We start from the raw sequence: 16200 nt of genomic DNA, 5'->3' as shown, positions 1-16200 counted from the left end.
AAAATTGTAATAAATCAAGAATGTAGTTGTTGATTTAATCAAACCTTGAGACTATGAAAATAATCTTAAATAATTAAATGATCATATCTAAGTTTTTAACTATATCTAGATAAATCCAAGAATAAGTCTAATAAATATATGAATAAGAGATTTTTTTTGAAATATACATGTATTACAATAAAATTAAGGTTATATACAAGAACTATATGCATATGACTTAGTAAAAAATTATTATTTACCTTTCAAAATAATTTCTAAGCTCTACAATTTTCCTTTTATAAATTTAGTTTTAGCCTTTTAGAAGAAAAAAGACCAACTTAGATATCGAGGAATTTTCTTTTGTTTTAAAATACATATATAAAAAATATATTATTATTTATGAAATCATTGCACTACATGTAGTAGAAAGCTTTGCCAATTCAATAAACTAGTGCTTGCACCTTTGAAGGGTGCAAGGGTTAAGTCGATAGTCTTGTATACTTGTGATGATGTTATTTAATAGTTATTACTATGTTTTTCATTATAATTAAATTTTGTAATTTCAATAAAATAGTTTATAGAACATTTCTATTTCTTATTGTTTTGTGTCATCAAAATAACTATATTTTGTTCTAGAGTGCAATATAATGGAGGTGAGCTTCCTCTTTTTTTCCATATAATTTCATAAGGATCACTTTTCAATTTGGAGTATCTTCCAAAGGTGAAAGTTGGCTGAATATGGAGCTTGTCCATTGATTTCACTCTAAACATAGACATTGTCTATCAGCTATGTCAATATCCACTTTTTTTTGGTAGCATAAGCCCTTGGGATTTATGCGTAGTGATAGCCTAGGACGTAGCGATTAAAAGTTGTCTCAAAATTTCTAAAGTGATAGGTACTATTGGTAGACATTTTGTATCTTCAGGGAACTCCAACCATGATGGCCCATACATGGGCAAGTTTGATGGCCCACAATGTAGACTGCAAATGATATAAGTAATCTCACCACTAGCTCCATTAAAAATTCTTACTTCTATCTAATTGTTCATTGTAAGAATAATGGGTTTTCCTCTACAAAGGAGTATATGTTTATCTTTTTGTTCATCAAGTATCTAATTGTTGTCTTTTCTCATGCAATTTATCATTGTACTTATTGCAACTAGGAAATTCAATGATTTTAAGATGTTTTCATTGCATAATTTCACTGCTTCATTAGTAGCAAATAAATGTTTAAATATGTTAAATTGTCTATCATTAAAATCCATCAATCATGTTGCATGTTGGGTTTGCATCTCATATGTTATGGACTAAGTTGTTGAATTCTATTTGCATGTTAATCTTGCCTTCTTGTCGGAAAATTATTTGTGAAGTAAAAAATGTAGTGAATTGGTCCCATAGTAACTTGGAATTTGAATGTGATGTGTAAATGACTTGTCTGTAGCACAAAGTAGTTGTGTTAGTTGACCAAAATTGATATTCCTCCAAAGTATAATTGTTGTTTATCAAAAAAAAGCATCTCATAAACAACATTCAATTTTAAGGACCATATTATCTATTTATCTTGTAATATATCTTTATCATTACATCCCTTCATCTCTCCCTCAATACTCACATTTCTCTGTCTAGCACAACCTCTTTGTTTCTAACTTCATACTTATCTCCCACCTTGGTATTTACTCTCTCTCTCTCTCTCTCTCTCTCTCTCTCTCTCTCTCTCTCTCTCTCACACACACACACACACACACACACACACACACTAACACACTATTGGATACAATTGTTTAATTGTGTGTTGTCTTTGATGTTACACAAATGTCATATCAATTGACAAGTAGTGCTTACCAAGCTTAGTTGCTTAGCAAAGCATATCTCAGAGTCTACTGAGCATTTTTGGAAATTACTTTGTGGAAACAGTGTCTATCGAGCTCACTCGAGCATCAAAGGAAATATGGTAGAAAGTTTGTGTTAATCGAGCTCTCATAGTTAACAAAGGAAAGTCAGTGTTTACCAAGTTAACTAAAAAATTACAAATTATGAAAACAATTAAAATTTTGTATGGAAAGATACAAATAACAAATGAAGGCTTAAGAAATAATAAGTTTTACCATATATTTCAAATAAATATTCCTATGTAATAAGAGAAAACATTTTTAGATTATTTTTCAATTCAAAAGTACCTTCATGATGACTATTTCTCATTAAACAAGAACTCGTTATTGCAAACAAGTTTCCCAACAAAATTTTATAATTAAATATTACATTAAATTTTTAATAATATAATACTATTACATTGTATATTTCTTTTTTCTTGTTTTAGTTTTAACTAAATTCAATCTAAATATATTTTTTCATACATTTTAAGTAGAGGAAGTAAAATTACTATCATATCAAAATTAACAAATATAAAACTTATTGTAACATTAAATAATAATATCACATATTTTTTGCTAAACCAAAATTGAAGTATCTACTAATAATAAAATTACCTAATACTTTTCATATAAAATTTATTGACAAATTAGATTTAGAAGTTTTTTTTAAAACAAACAATTATATTCATTCCAATAAACCTAAAAATAAAATTGAAAACATTGATCTCCTTGCTAAAAATATAAAATTCAATGAAGCCTATCGGCTTAATTAAGATCATTTTTTGTGTTTTCAAACATGGAGATAGGAAATATTGTTATTTGACGTTCAATACATCATTTTGAATGGAAAGCTTTGCTAGCTTGATATATTGAAAATTATTTTTTAGGTTTTATTCAAATGATTGTCGATTGTACCATATTGAACGGAAAGCTTTGCCAATGCAATATATTGCAATTTTTATCTCGAATTTAAGAAATATTCTTATTTGGACTTTTGCAAATTCAATGTATTAGAATTGTGTTTGGTTTGTCAATGGGCCCTTGGTGTGGTAAAGTTGAATTGTTCCTAACGAACCTACCATGAATGAAATCTTGTTGAGTGGAAGACTCTAATGAGATCAAGATTGTGCTTAGGAAAATTTGACAAAATAGATACATCTATCTATGAACTCGTGCTACTCTATCACCTAGCAAAAATTTCATGGTTTGATTTGCTTACAAACTTTATGCCTCTGCTAGATAGCCTTACCTCCAAGTCTTAAGATCCACCTCAAAAAAAGTATTTAGATTTAAAATAGGCCTATAAGAAATATTGTCATTTGGACATCCATTACATGACATAGTTGGGAAAGGTTTGTCCTCATTAACAAGACAGATTCTAATTTGAAACATTTGAATATTTTAATTTAAATATGGATTAATTACAATATATATAATACAAATGGATAATAAGACAAAAGAATGATGACTAGCCTATTGAACCGTGCTCAATCAGTGGTCCCTCTCACCTAAAACAGGCCTATATGAAAGGCACCAGCTACGGTGCAACTTATTTGCACCATGCCGTTAACAATTTCTGTCAGTGTCATTTCCATCTGTGTTGTATCATCTCTTGTCGTACCTTAGTGATTTGACAGTGTTATGGGTAAAGCAAATGTCTTTTACCTTGTTTATTTGTTTTTATAATTTTTGAAGAATTTTTTATATATAATGTTTTTATAATATAATTGTAATATAATTTAATAATATATTAAATATCTCAAATTAATATAAATAAGTTTATATTATTAAAAAATTTAATATTATTAATATTTAAATTAAGAATTATTTTTATTTATTAAATAATTTATAATTTTTTATGTTTAAATATTACAAATAAGATTTAAAGTTTAGTAATAATAATATTAAAAGATTTATATGAATTTGAGATATTTAATATATTATTAAATTATATATAATGTTTTTATAATATAATTTGAATTTTAATATAATATTTAAACATAAAAAATAATAAATATTTTTTTTTAAAAAAAAGAATTCTTAGTTTAATAAAGAAAGATAATATATTAATCTTATCGTATTTTATATTAAAGAATTCTAATTTAAATATATTAGGTTAATAAATGATAAGATTTTTAAGTTTTATAATTTTACATCAAATTAATTTAATATATTTCATTTATTTTTTTAAATCAGTTCGAAGTTATGACATTTGTAAGTGTAATGAGTTGTAACATTTTATCAACATACTCAATCGGTAGTTTATATCAGTAACATGGATGGGATAGGGTAGTGTATATCAATTGAAGAGTGATATTTTCAAAACATGGAAAGAAAACTATGAGTTTGAGTCAAAAATTATAGAGTATATCATTATCACAACTATAACGCCAACAAACAACTTAAGTATAATATTCACTTCATCAAAATTATAGATTTTCTTTATTTAGTTTTGGTTGTTTATTTATTATATACAAATTGTTTTAAAAAATCTGTTAATAGTCAAAGTTTAGACTCGTTGAGTGGTAAGTGCATGCAAATTTCAAGGTTTAAAAAGGTTGAAATATTTTCTTTCCATATCAAAACCACTCCATCATTTATCTCAATAGTTGAGTTTCAAAGTGATGCTTTGAGATATTTTTAGAATACTTATAGAGATATTATTATTAAATGTTAAATTATTATGATTTTTTTGGTTTCTTCTTGAAAAATTAAAAGTAAAAATTAAATATTTATTATTGATTAGAAATTATAGATTTTATTTAGTTAGGATTTTTTTTGTTTATCATTTATAAATTTTGAAAATTAATTCTCTGAAATTTTAAAACTTAAAAACCAAATCTTTTATTAACCTAATATATTTAAATTAGAATTCTTTAATACAAAATTAGATAAGATTAATATATTACCTTTCTTTATTAAACTAAGAATTCTTAATTTTTAAAAAATAATTTATAATTTTTTATGTTTAAATATTAATAATATTATAAATTTTAATAATAATATTTTTATTTAAAGTTTAATAATAATATTAGAAATTTTAATAATATAAACTTATTTATATGAATTTGAGATATTTAATATATTATTAAATTATAGTACAATTATATTATAAAAAACATTATATAAAAAAATATTCTTCAAGAATTATAAAAACAAACAAACAAAGGTAGCATTTTCTTTACCCATAGCATTGTGAAATCACTGAGGTACGACAGGAGACGGTACAACACAGATGGAAACGGCACTGACGGAAATTGTTAAAGGCACGGTGGCACCGTGGCCGGTGCCTATACGAAATATCATTATTGGGCGTCCATTACACGGCGTACCTTGTTGGGAAATGTTTGTTCGCGTTGGGAGGGCAAATTGTAACGTAGGAACGTTCTTCGCTATTTACTTCATTGTCCACTTGGGTGACAAGGACAAGGCACAATCCACGTGGGCCCCGCACCCCCTTGAACTACTCGCCCTCTGAGCCCTCCATTCCTTTTTCATTCCTTCAGCTTGCCACGAAATTTCCTTGGATTATTTCTTTGAAATTCAAGCACGAGAAGTCGTCGGGAAACAACGACTAACACACAAGCCTTCAGCCTCATTCGTCGAAATGCTTGAACAATGACTTGGCTTTGGTCAAGGCGATTGCTTTTCCTGCACGGCAACATGAACAAAAAAAAACCTATCAAAGTAGGCATAGCAGTGGTGTTCAAGGATCAGAGAAAATTTCAAATTGGTAGGAGAAAAATTGCAAAGCGTTAGCGGCAGCAATACATTTGTAATGGCTCAGGATGACTACGAATCGAAACTTCAAACTGAAATCGCCAGCTGGAATTCAAGGTCTTGCCAGCGGTACTGCAACATGATATTCATTCCTGAACCACAACAAATCGAATTGGGAATGAGAGGCCTGCTGTGGTCCATTCAAGCCCGACCCTTGCAAAACCCTAGCGAATATTCCTTCAATGTCATGCATGTCAAACGATCGGAAACTCCTCTGTTTACATCAGAAGCCGCGGCCGCCAATTTGCCTGCAAAGTTTGAGCTTCTGCTTCAAGAGTATAAGGCATCCATGGAGTCTGTGCGCAGAGCAGACGAAGCGCTGGATAAATTGTATGCATTTTCCCGTTTATTTTCCTTCGCGGAAAACGATAAACGGTGGGGGATCGTTGTGGACGCGAAGATCACCGTAGCGGTTTGCGAGTCCGCGAAAGAGGTGCTTTACGGGGCAACACAAGCAGCCGCGGCCATTCTTCTTGACCAAGCGAACTCCCCTGTTTCCGTTCGCCGGCAGCAGAGTGAGAGCTCCGAGAAATCAGGATGGTGGATTGACAAGAGGACGGTTGCAGATGAGCTCTGGGCGACCGGTTTCTTTCCACCGGATAGTTCGAAATGCAGCATGAGAATGATTCAGGCAAAGGCCGTTGAAAACGGAGATGTTGCTCAGTGGTGCAGGGTTCGAACCTTCGACAAACCCAACCCCAATTTCCAGTTTGAGGTTGCTGTTCATGAGTTTTTGGAGGGAGATAAAGTGCTTCTGCGAATTGGTGTGGCCAACGACCGCCCCCTCACTGTGCGTGTGTTTTTGACGGAGTCTGTGGAAGTCGTCTGTTCTCAGGAGGGGCTCGAAACCGGGACCTCCTTGGGGTTGGCTTATTTGCTCCCTGACTTGGTGAAAGATTACATCAAATCTTCCCTGAGGGAAAGTGAGGAGGAGCTAAGAAATAAGAATGTCGTGCAAAGTCTTCTCCAACATTTGATTAGGTATTTGGCTTTTCTGGGGCAAATTTGTGTCATTTGTGGGAACAACCGGCCGTCGCATATTGTTGCCTGGAAGAGTAGTTGCAAAGATATTTGCAAGGCTACAAAGCAACGGTACAAGGATGCAATTGCAAGGGTTTTCCCTGAGCCGAAGATTTTGGAGCAGGAAAGGAGAAGTAGAAGAGAGAAGTATGTGAAGAGTTTGTACAGAAATTCGAAGGAGGGACGCAGAGAACTTGGATTTCTGCTTAAAGCGGACGTCGTGGACGAGGAAGAAACCAAAGACTGTAAGGACGAAAATGCCATTGATTACAGAGTGGCGGTTGAGATAGTGGCGAAAATGGTTAGCATAAAGTTTGTAATTTACTTTTTGTTTTGGGTGAGAAATTTCGTATATATTATCATCATTTGTAACGCGTCTTCCTGGAATTGTGGTGCAGGAGCGCCCCAAATATTCAAGCCACAGTTGAAGTCTAAATATTCAAGCCACAGTGGAAGATTATTAGGACCGTAAAGATTCTAAAAACAAATCAGAAGGAAGGAATGTATAAACAAGGTCATCAAATCAATTGGGCAATCTTGGAACCTATAATGATGCTAAAATAATATTAGATCTTCAAGATAGGTTTAGTTATAGAAAAGAGTTTAATGTTTAATAAAACCATTGTATGGTTTTTCAAGTTCAAACATTAAATAAAAAAAGTAATCACTAGTTTAGGGGGAAGTTTAGTTTGTAATAATTTTAAAATACCCAGCTCAACAATGATAGTTGGTTGGAATCAGTTATTTTAGGGTGTCTTATAAATTGAAAAGAGTCTCTGATGTAAAAGGGGAGAGAAAATATTGGAAGACTGGTATGTACAGACTGGTGAACAACAATATTAAAACTTAGATATTTTGCAACTCAAATTCAATATTGTGGTCCGCAAACTGATTGGTTGGCTCTACAAATGCATTAATAAGGTTTCCTTTATCATTCCAAGTACTTTGTTGATAAGTTTCATGTTATTATAGGTTTGTTGTTACGCCTATTGCAGAACCAGTAGATTTCTTTTAATTATTTATTTGTTGCAGTAGGTTTTAAAGGAAATGAAGATCTTTCCATGAGGATAAAGGCCTAATACTCATGAAAAGAGTTATTCTAACATGTATGATATATTACTAACCACACACATGTAGAATTAAATAATATAGAGATTCTATACAAACAAGGGGTTTATTTGTTGATTGGAGACATTAAACAATGTACATGTGAAGGTGAATTCATTGTTAGTTGGGATTGGAAGTGTGTGTAATCAAGTGATTGAGAAAGCCCTAGTTCAAGAGTAAGAAGTGCTAGGAGGAGTCTGCCATATGGTTCCCTTGTAAATTGTGTCATTTATTATTTTATTTTCATTATTCTGAACTCTCTCCACATCAAATTGGTATCAGAGCGAGGGAAAGGTCTTGTGGAAGCGTAATTGGTCTTGTGAAGTTGGTTCTTGAATCCCTTAGTGAGCCCTTGTAGTTGAACTATCCTGAGAGGAGTAACCCTATAGTAGATTCTTGTACCAAGTTGATCAAGCAACCATGTCTTAAGGAGAAGAAGAGATTCCTACAAGATTGACAAATATGGAGTTGGCAAAGATAGTGAAAGAACAAGTGGCAGATAACAAAAAGTTAAGGGCATCATTAGAACAAAGGGACAAAGAGAATGCTGAAAAAGATAGATTGATAAAGTCCATGATGGAGAGGCTGTCAGCACTAGAGAAGAAATATAAGAGCATTAGATTGGATGAAGAAGTCAAAGATGAAGAAGATGAAGAAGAACCCAAAGAAGAAGAAAAGGACCCTGAGGAAGTAAGAATGGCTAAGTTGGAAAAAGCCATAAGAAATGAATATAAAAGTGTAAGGACAGACTTGTGTATGGAGGAAAGATGAATGATGAAGAACTAATAGATTGGTTCGGTGCAATGGAAAATTGCTTTGAGTGTAAAGGGATAGAAGACAAGGAAAAAGTGAAGATAGCGAAGTCCAGGTTGAAGGGACATGCTTTGTTGTGGTGGAATTGCATCCACGCAGACAGATGGAAGAATGGAAGACCTAAGATCACATCTTGGTATACTACGGTGGAAAAAATGAAGGCAAAATTTTTTCCAAAGGATTATAGAGTACAGTTGTATAAGAAAATGAGAGATTTCAGGCAAAAGGAGATGGATGTACAAAAGTACACTAAGGAATTTCAAAAGCTTGATATTAGGGTGGATCATGATGAAGACATGGAAGAAAAGATTGCAAGGTATATGGGGGGACTAAGGTTCAATATCCAAGATGAACTTAGTCTTCCTACCTCGAGGTCAGTTGATGAATGTTATCAGTTAGCCTTGAGGGCTGAAGAGAAGATAAGAAGGAGACAAGAAAAACAGAGTAGCAATAGAGGTGGATCTTCCATTAGAGGAAGAGGGGGAAGAGGTACTACTAATTTTCAAAGTAGCAATGATAAGGATAAGGACAAAATATTTTCAGAATCAAGAGGGGGTTATAGAGGTGGAAGAAGAGGAAGTGGAGTGTTCATAGGGAGATGCTTCACTTGTAATGAAGTAGGCCATCAATCGTTTTGGTGTCCTAAATGTCAGGAAGAAAAAGGTAGAGAGAGAAGAGTAAACTTGGTTGATGAAGAGCCCAGAAAGGATGAGCAAAATGAACCCATTGAACTTCTTCTAGAAGAAGGAGAGTGCTTACTGATGGGAAGAAGCAATCAAATACCAAAAGATCCAAGCATATTCAGATCAAATTGTCTCATTCAAGGCAAGGTATGCAAGTTTATAATTAATTCAGGGGCAAGTAATAATATTTTATCTTACGAAGTTGTTAAGAAATTGAATTTGAAAATTTTTGCACATGCTAATCCCTATTATGCTACTTGGGTCAATGAGAATCGAAATTTTCTGTTTAAGGATCAAGTGATGGTTGATTTTTCAGTTGGGAGTTATAGGGACAAGGTACTATGTGATGTCATGCACATGACTTGTGGGCATCTCATTTTGGGAAGATCTTGGCAATGTTCAAGGAGAGTCATGCATAATGGCTATGAAAATACATATGTAGTTCAACAAGGAAAGGTGAAGTATAAGTTGCATCCATTGGTGAGGAGTCATAAGGAAACTATACTGATGTGTTTTGGTAGAGATATCCCAGTCCAAGATCAGGGTACTCCACATTATGATACTAGTTGGAAGCAATGCCAGGCTAAGAGGTAGGACAATCTAGGGGTGGCAGGGCTAGTTGAACAACCTTTTGTTTTGGTTGGAGCAATGAAGTGTCCTCTAAGAGGGCAAATAGATCAAGGTGATATGGTGACAGAGCAGAGACAAATAAAGACTTTCCAGTAGTCTAATGTGCTATAGCAATGCTATCAAGCAAGAGGATAGTCTAACGCAAATATTTATATATCTAAATCTTGGTGTGTGACTGCAGGAACCAGGATGAAGGAGTAGATCACTTTGAGAAATAATTCCACCCTTCAACAGTAGCAGATGGGAGCAAGGAACAATGGATCACAAGTCAATTCTTGGGGCAAGAGTTCCTTTTATGGTGGAGAGTATGGTGCAGGAGCACCTCAAATATTCAAGCCACAATTGAAGATTATAAAGACCACAAAGATCCTCAAAACAAATCAGAAGGAAGGAATGTATAAACAAGGTCATCAAATCAATTGGGCAGTCTTGGAACCTATAATGATGCTTAAATAATATTAGATCTTCAAGATAGGTTTAGTTATAGAAAAGAGTTTAATGTTTAATAAAACCATTGTATGGTTTTTCAAGTTCAAACATTAAATAAAAAAAGGTAATGGCTGGTTTAGAAGGAAGTTTAGTTTGTAATAATTTTAAAATACCCAACTCAACGATGATAGTTGGTTGGAATCAGTTATTTTAGCGTATCTTATAAATTGGAAAGAGTCTCTGATGTAAAAGGGGAGAGAAAATATTGGAAGACTGGTATGTACGAACTAGTGAACAAAAATATTAAAACTTAGATATTTTGCAACTCAAATTCAATATTGTGGTCCGCAAACTGATTGGTTGGCTCTACAAATGCATTAATAAGGTTTCCTTCATCATTCCAAGTACTTTGTTGATAAGTTTCATGTTATTATAGGTTTGGTGTTACCCTATTGTAGAACTAGTAGATTTCTTTTAATTATTTATTTGTTGTAGTAGGTTTTAAAGGAAATAAAGATCTTCCCATGAGGATGAAGGCCTGATACTCATGAAAAGAGTTATTCTAACATGTATGATATATTACTAACCAAGCATTTGTAGAATTAAACAATATAGAGATTCTACCCAAACAAGGGGTTTATTTGCTGATTGGATACATTAAACAATGTACATGTGAAGGTGAATTCATTGTTAGTTGGGATTGGAAGTGTGTGTAATCAAGTGATTGAGAAAGCCCTAGTTCAAGAGTAAGAAGTGTTAGGAGGAGTCTGCCATATGGTTCCCTTGTAAATTGTGTCATTTATTATTTTATTTTCATTATTGTGAACTCTCTCCACGTCAAATTGATAATATTATATAGTTGTTTGGTAAATATGATAGGAAAAAACCTTTTTAATCTGGTGTGAATAAGATATGAGTGTTGTATAGTTCTCCTTATTTGTGTTTATCTTCAATGGAGGAGAAGCCTTATTCCATAGCTTTGGTTTAACTCTTAGTTGCCGAATGATTTTGATTATTTTTCTTTTCTTCGTTCCCTTTTGGTCACTTTTCTTTGTTTGGTTCTAAACACTAAAACATTATCAATATAACTTGAAACATTTGTTCTGCACCTTAGTAATTTGTGCAACATACGTAGTTCGTGATATTAGACTAAGCAATTGAGAATCATTAATTCTCAACAATTTGTAATCCTTCAACCATTACCCTCAATCTAAGAGGTAATCAAATTCAAATATGGTTATAAATAGTGTGAATGTAATAGAGCACAATTTAATCTAAACAATAAATACAAATCATTTTCCATCTTTGTGGAATCTTTAGTGCCTCTAGAATTGTGTATGAAACTATGTACCCCAATTCAATGCAATTTCTTCAAAGACTGACTATGGATTTCAACATTTCCTTTCTTCTCTTTTCCTTTGAAGAAAATATATTTATAGTTGCTTCCTAATCTATTGGTGACGTAGGCTTCTAGCGTATCCTTTTTAATCTCCTCCGCCCTTTTACTTACTCCAACTACTTTATTTATTGTTGTCTTCTCATGGAGAGTTCCAGACCTCTCATTTTGTAAACTATACTTATAGATCATTAGGTTTAGGTTTAGGGTGTGCTGGTTAAAGTATTTTCCAGAAGTTTGAGTCAAATGTAATATTTTCCAGAAGTTTGTAGATATTTTGTCTTCTCGGCTAAGGCTAGATTTCTCTAGAATATTGTATGCTTGCATATAAAAAGGCATTATGTACTCGTTTGAGATCATGGTGAATGAAATATAATATATTTTATTGTCTGACAGCATATTGTGTTGTTCTGTGTTAGATGTCATGTAGTAATGTATGATATGTTCCAACTGTAATATGGATAATAGTTGGGGATGTTTTGAATACTCTTGACTCCCCCGTATGGTTTATTTCCATATACCCAATCATGAAACAAAGCTTATTTTTTTCTCTAATTCAATATTATAGATTAAGGGCTTTTTTCATTCGCTTCACTTGATATTAAAGAGGGGATTTTTGATCTATATGTTATCAAATTTGGATGTATAAATAAATGTCTTATAATTTCATTGGATAGAGTTTTTCCTTTTTTCCTTTTTTGTGATTTTAGTTTTCAAAATTACATTTTTTTATTTAAATATACGTTTATTTATATTTAAATATTTGTGTTGTGTCTATGTTAAAATCTTATCTAATTTATGTCATTGTTATAAATTTTAGAAATGTCTTTATTTGAGTCCTATGATAATCAAGAGTTGAAGTGAGTATGGAATGGTTGAAAATATGATTAAATATGCTTGTATTAATGAAGGCGAATTGTTTGATCATACTACTTGAGTTAATAGAGAAGCAACATATTGGTTTCATTGCACATATGCCATATTCACTAGGAACTTGCATTATGCTTGACTCCTTATGACAATGTTGTCCATCAAGTTTAATAGGAGATAATAGTGACAAAATTAGACATCTTATGACGAATTTGACGGAATGTATTTTTATCATTTGAAGATTGCCCTAAGAATGCATTGGAATACCCAACTAATGGAATATAACTTGTACTTTTAATACTTTCTAGGGTACTTTTAACTTTGCAAACCTTTGGTAGATTAGCATTTTCATATCCAAGTGTACTATTCTGAAAGTGTAAATGGCTAGTGTTTGAGTAAGAAAATTCTTTGTTCCAAGCCAATGGCATCATTTGGTTTTGGGGTCCTTGATGTCTTTAAAGCATGTCCACCCTGCAACATGTCTATTTAAACTATGTATTAGTTATTACAGCTTGATTACGACTTAATGTGAATCATGTTAGTCTCAAAATGGATTTGAAATTTGAGTGCCAATACAACTTAACCACTTTTTACATTGAAGCTGAGTACATTATGTATGTTGAGCCACAGCTTGTGCTGAGTCAGGAAATCCATCAGGTGCCGAGTGAAGATCAAGTGCCGAGTGACTTCAGGTGCCGAGCATGATACAAGTGTCGAGTAATATTTAGGTGCTGAGTCATAGATGATGCCGAGCATCAGGAATTAGTAAGTGCCGAGTAACACTGAATGCACATATAAGTTTGTAACTTCACTAATTCAGATGTAAACCATTTTCATGGCCGACATATGATGAATCTCGAAAGATTTAAGTGATAAGATCGAATCTTCTATGCAATCTACATGCAGCCAATAAGAAAAATGGAGAAGGCATGCAACCCATAATAAATGTTCAAGGAATGAGTGAGAAACAGAGATTCAATATGGATCGTAGATCCATGTCTAACCCTAAGTCTTCGAATGTCTTTATAAGGAAGATGAAATCTCATTGAATCTAGTAGATGGATGAAGGAGTGAATGAAAAACTCTAGTGGAGTTCAAAGTGAAGAGTAAAAGACTTAGAGGAAGAGAGTAGTAGTTAAATATTCAGTTGATTAGAACTAAGCAAGCTATACGAATAGACATCAGATTTCATAGAATCAAGATTAGAGAAAGCAAATCAAGTGCACAAATTCAGCAATCAAGGATTGTAAGCCATCAGGTTTATTATACCTAATACTCTCTAGCAATTGTATTAGAAAGGAAACCCTATGGAGATAAGTTAGCTTAACAGCTATTTTTTTGATCCTTTAAATAGGTGAATAAATCCTTTAATAGGGTAACACTTCATGTAAATTGTTTGTAAATCCTTTAACCAGGTCACTATTGATATAGTGTAAAGCTTTAACAAGGCAGGCCTTTAACAGGGTAGACCATCATAAGTGGTCAAACATTATTGCTGCAGTGATTTTGTGGGTATCATCCCCACCCCAATTTTACCTTCTTATTCCTGGAGGGTTTCTGGGTTACCAAAATCTCAAAGGTTATGTGATGATGCATATGTGTTTCTCATAATTGCTTAATGTTTATATGCATGCATGTTCATTTACAATAATATGTTATTAAGGGTTTGAGAAAAATATGTCAAAAGATAATACTTCTAATTCAGCCCCCCCATCTTAGAAGCATTCTTTCCATTAAGACATTCCAACAATTGGTGTCAAAGTGGCAAGGTTCTCACAAGGAGAAGTCTAATAGCTTGGAGAAAAAGATCTAAATATGGAAGTCTTCAAACTTGGGAAGATTATTAACAATCAAGTGATTGATGTGCAACTGGCTCTACACAAAGGAGAGGAAGCCAGGGAGGAACTGAGAAAATCCTTGAAAAGAAAGAAGGATATAGCCATAGTTGAAAATGATATAAACTACAAGGAGATTGATACCACAAAACTATTTTCCAATGGAGACACTAAAGAGTTTGATGCAGCAATAGCAGAACTGATGGAGAAAAACAAAGTTCGAGCAGATGAGATAAGATCTCTCAAGATGGAACATGAATCATAGGCCATAATGTTATGTGAAATCACTGAACAAAAGAAAAAAGTAGTTGAGGATAGAGTCATGATGGAAGATGAAAAAAGAAATCTTGCAAACAGACTTGAAGAAAAATGTATTGAATTAACAAGGATCTCAAACATGCAGATGGATACACTTGCCCACATGATGAACCTTCATCATGAACTTAATATGAAAGATATTGAGATCTCTACTTTGAGGATACAGAATGAATAATTGCAAAATGAATTGAATAGAGAAAAATAAATAGCAGAGAATCTCAACAAGTCAAGTGAAGCCATCAAGTACTTTGAACAGTTGATGAAATTCCCAAGATCAGCCCATGATACATTAGGACCTGGATACAACAGCACTAAAGTAGGGGAATCATCAAAGAATGTTGAACAAAAGAGTGAAAAAGGTAAGGATTCTAAAGCCACTTGTCATTACTATAATAAAAAGGGACATACTGTTAATGTTTGCAGAAGTAGAAGAATCAATAAGCTAAACACACCCAAAAGCAAGAGTTACTGTCACAAGTACAACATGCAAGGACATATGACACAAGATTGCAGATCCAAAGTCACAAGGTCACAAAGATTTGATGGACATTGTCATAATTGTAAGAAGTATGGACATAGAGCATTTGAATGCAGATCAAAGCCTATGTGGACATCAAATCAACCAACAAAAACAAAAGGGAATGAAAGCCACTATCATTGGGATTATAACACTAGGTATAGCTGTCATTATTGTCAAGAATATGGACATATTCCTGAAAATTGTATAAGGACACACTTTAGAGGTAATTATAGCAAGTAGCTAAGTCAAACCACTTGTTTCAGCTTCTTGAAAACTAGTCATATCAACAGAAACTGTCCTACAAGGTCCAAAGCACCAAAAACTTAATTCAACAAAGGAAAAGAAAAGATTGATGTTGAGAAAATAAGAAGACAAATGAATAAGACTTGGAAGAAGAAAGATGAGTGCAACACATCAAGTGAAGGGATCACCTCACTCAATGGGTCAAGTGATCACACTTGATCAAACTAAGCATAACAGAGGTGTATGGGATTGATATGCAAAGTTACATCATACATCAATCCCAAGACAAAGAAGTACTAAAAAGAAGAAATAAGCATGAAACAAGATGCCATGACAAAATTTTAAATGATGATGCCGAGCTGTCTTTGGAAGCCGAGTAAAATTCTAGTGGATGTTGAGTTCTTAACAACAATCGAGTTGATAATAGATGCCAAATCAAATAACTCCAATGGAAGCCGAGTGTGCAGTTGAGCATATAATGCGATGGAAATAGGGTATATTATCATGATTTTAATCAATTTTCTTCATCACGAACCAGAAGAAAAGGAGAAGAAAAGAGCAAAGCGACTTCATAGCAGAGAATCCAGTGTTCCAAACAGATGTCAACTTCTTTCAACAGCGATTAAGCATAAATCTCATCGATCAAAGGTATTTCATTCAAGTGTTGAGCTACATAGAGTTTGAAAGCTTGTTTATATTTTAAAA

General features: G+C 33.0%; 1 protein-coding gene across 1 annotated transcript; it reads left to right on the top strand.

Moving 5' to 3' along the window:
* Window positions 1-5568: 5568 nt before the first annotated feature.
* Window positions 5569-7392, top strand: LOC149540983 (uncharacterized). The gene is made up of 2 exons (XM_089799776.1): window positions 5569-6952; window positions 7050-7392. The coding sequence occupies exons 1-2, from the start codon at window positions 5630-5632 to the stop codon at window positions 7077-7079; spliced, it is 1353 nt and encodes a 450-aa protein (XP_089655902.1). The 5' UTR covers window positions 5569-5629; the 3' UTR covers window positions 7080-7392.
* Window positions 7393-16200: the final 8808 nt, after the last annotated feature.

Source organism: Cupressus sempervirens, chromosome 9 (assembly GCF_028749045.1).
Source record: "Cupressus sempervirens isolate cs-2001-9-10 chromosome 9, ASM2874904v1, whole genome shotgun sequence".
NCBI classification, from domain to species: Eukaryota; Viridiplantae; Streptophyta; class Pinopsida; order Cupressales; family Cupressaceae; genus Cupressus; species Cupressus sempervirens.
The sequence above is the reverse complement of the archived record's forward strand: the minus strand, read 5'-3'. Positions and strand labels throughout refer to the sequence as shown.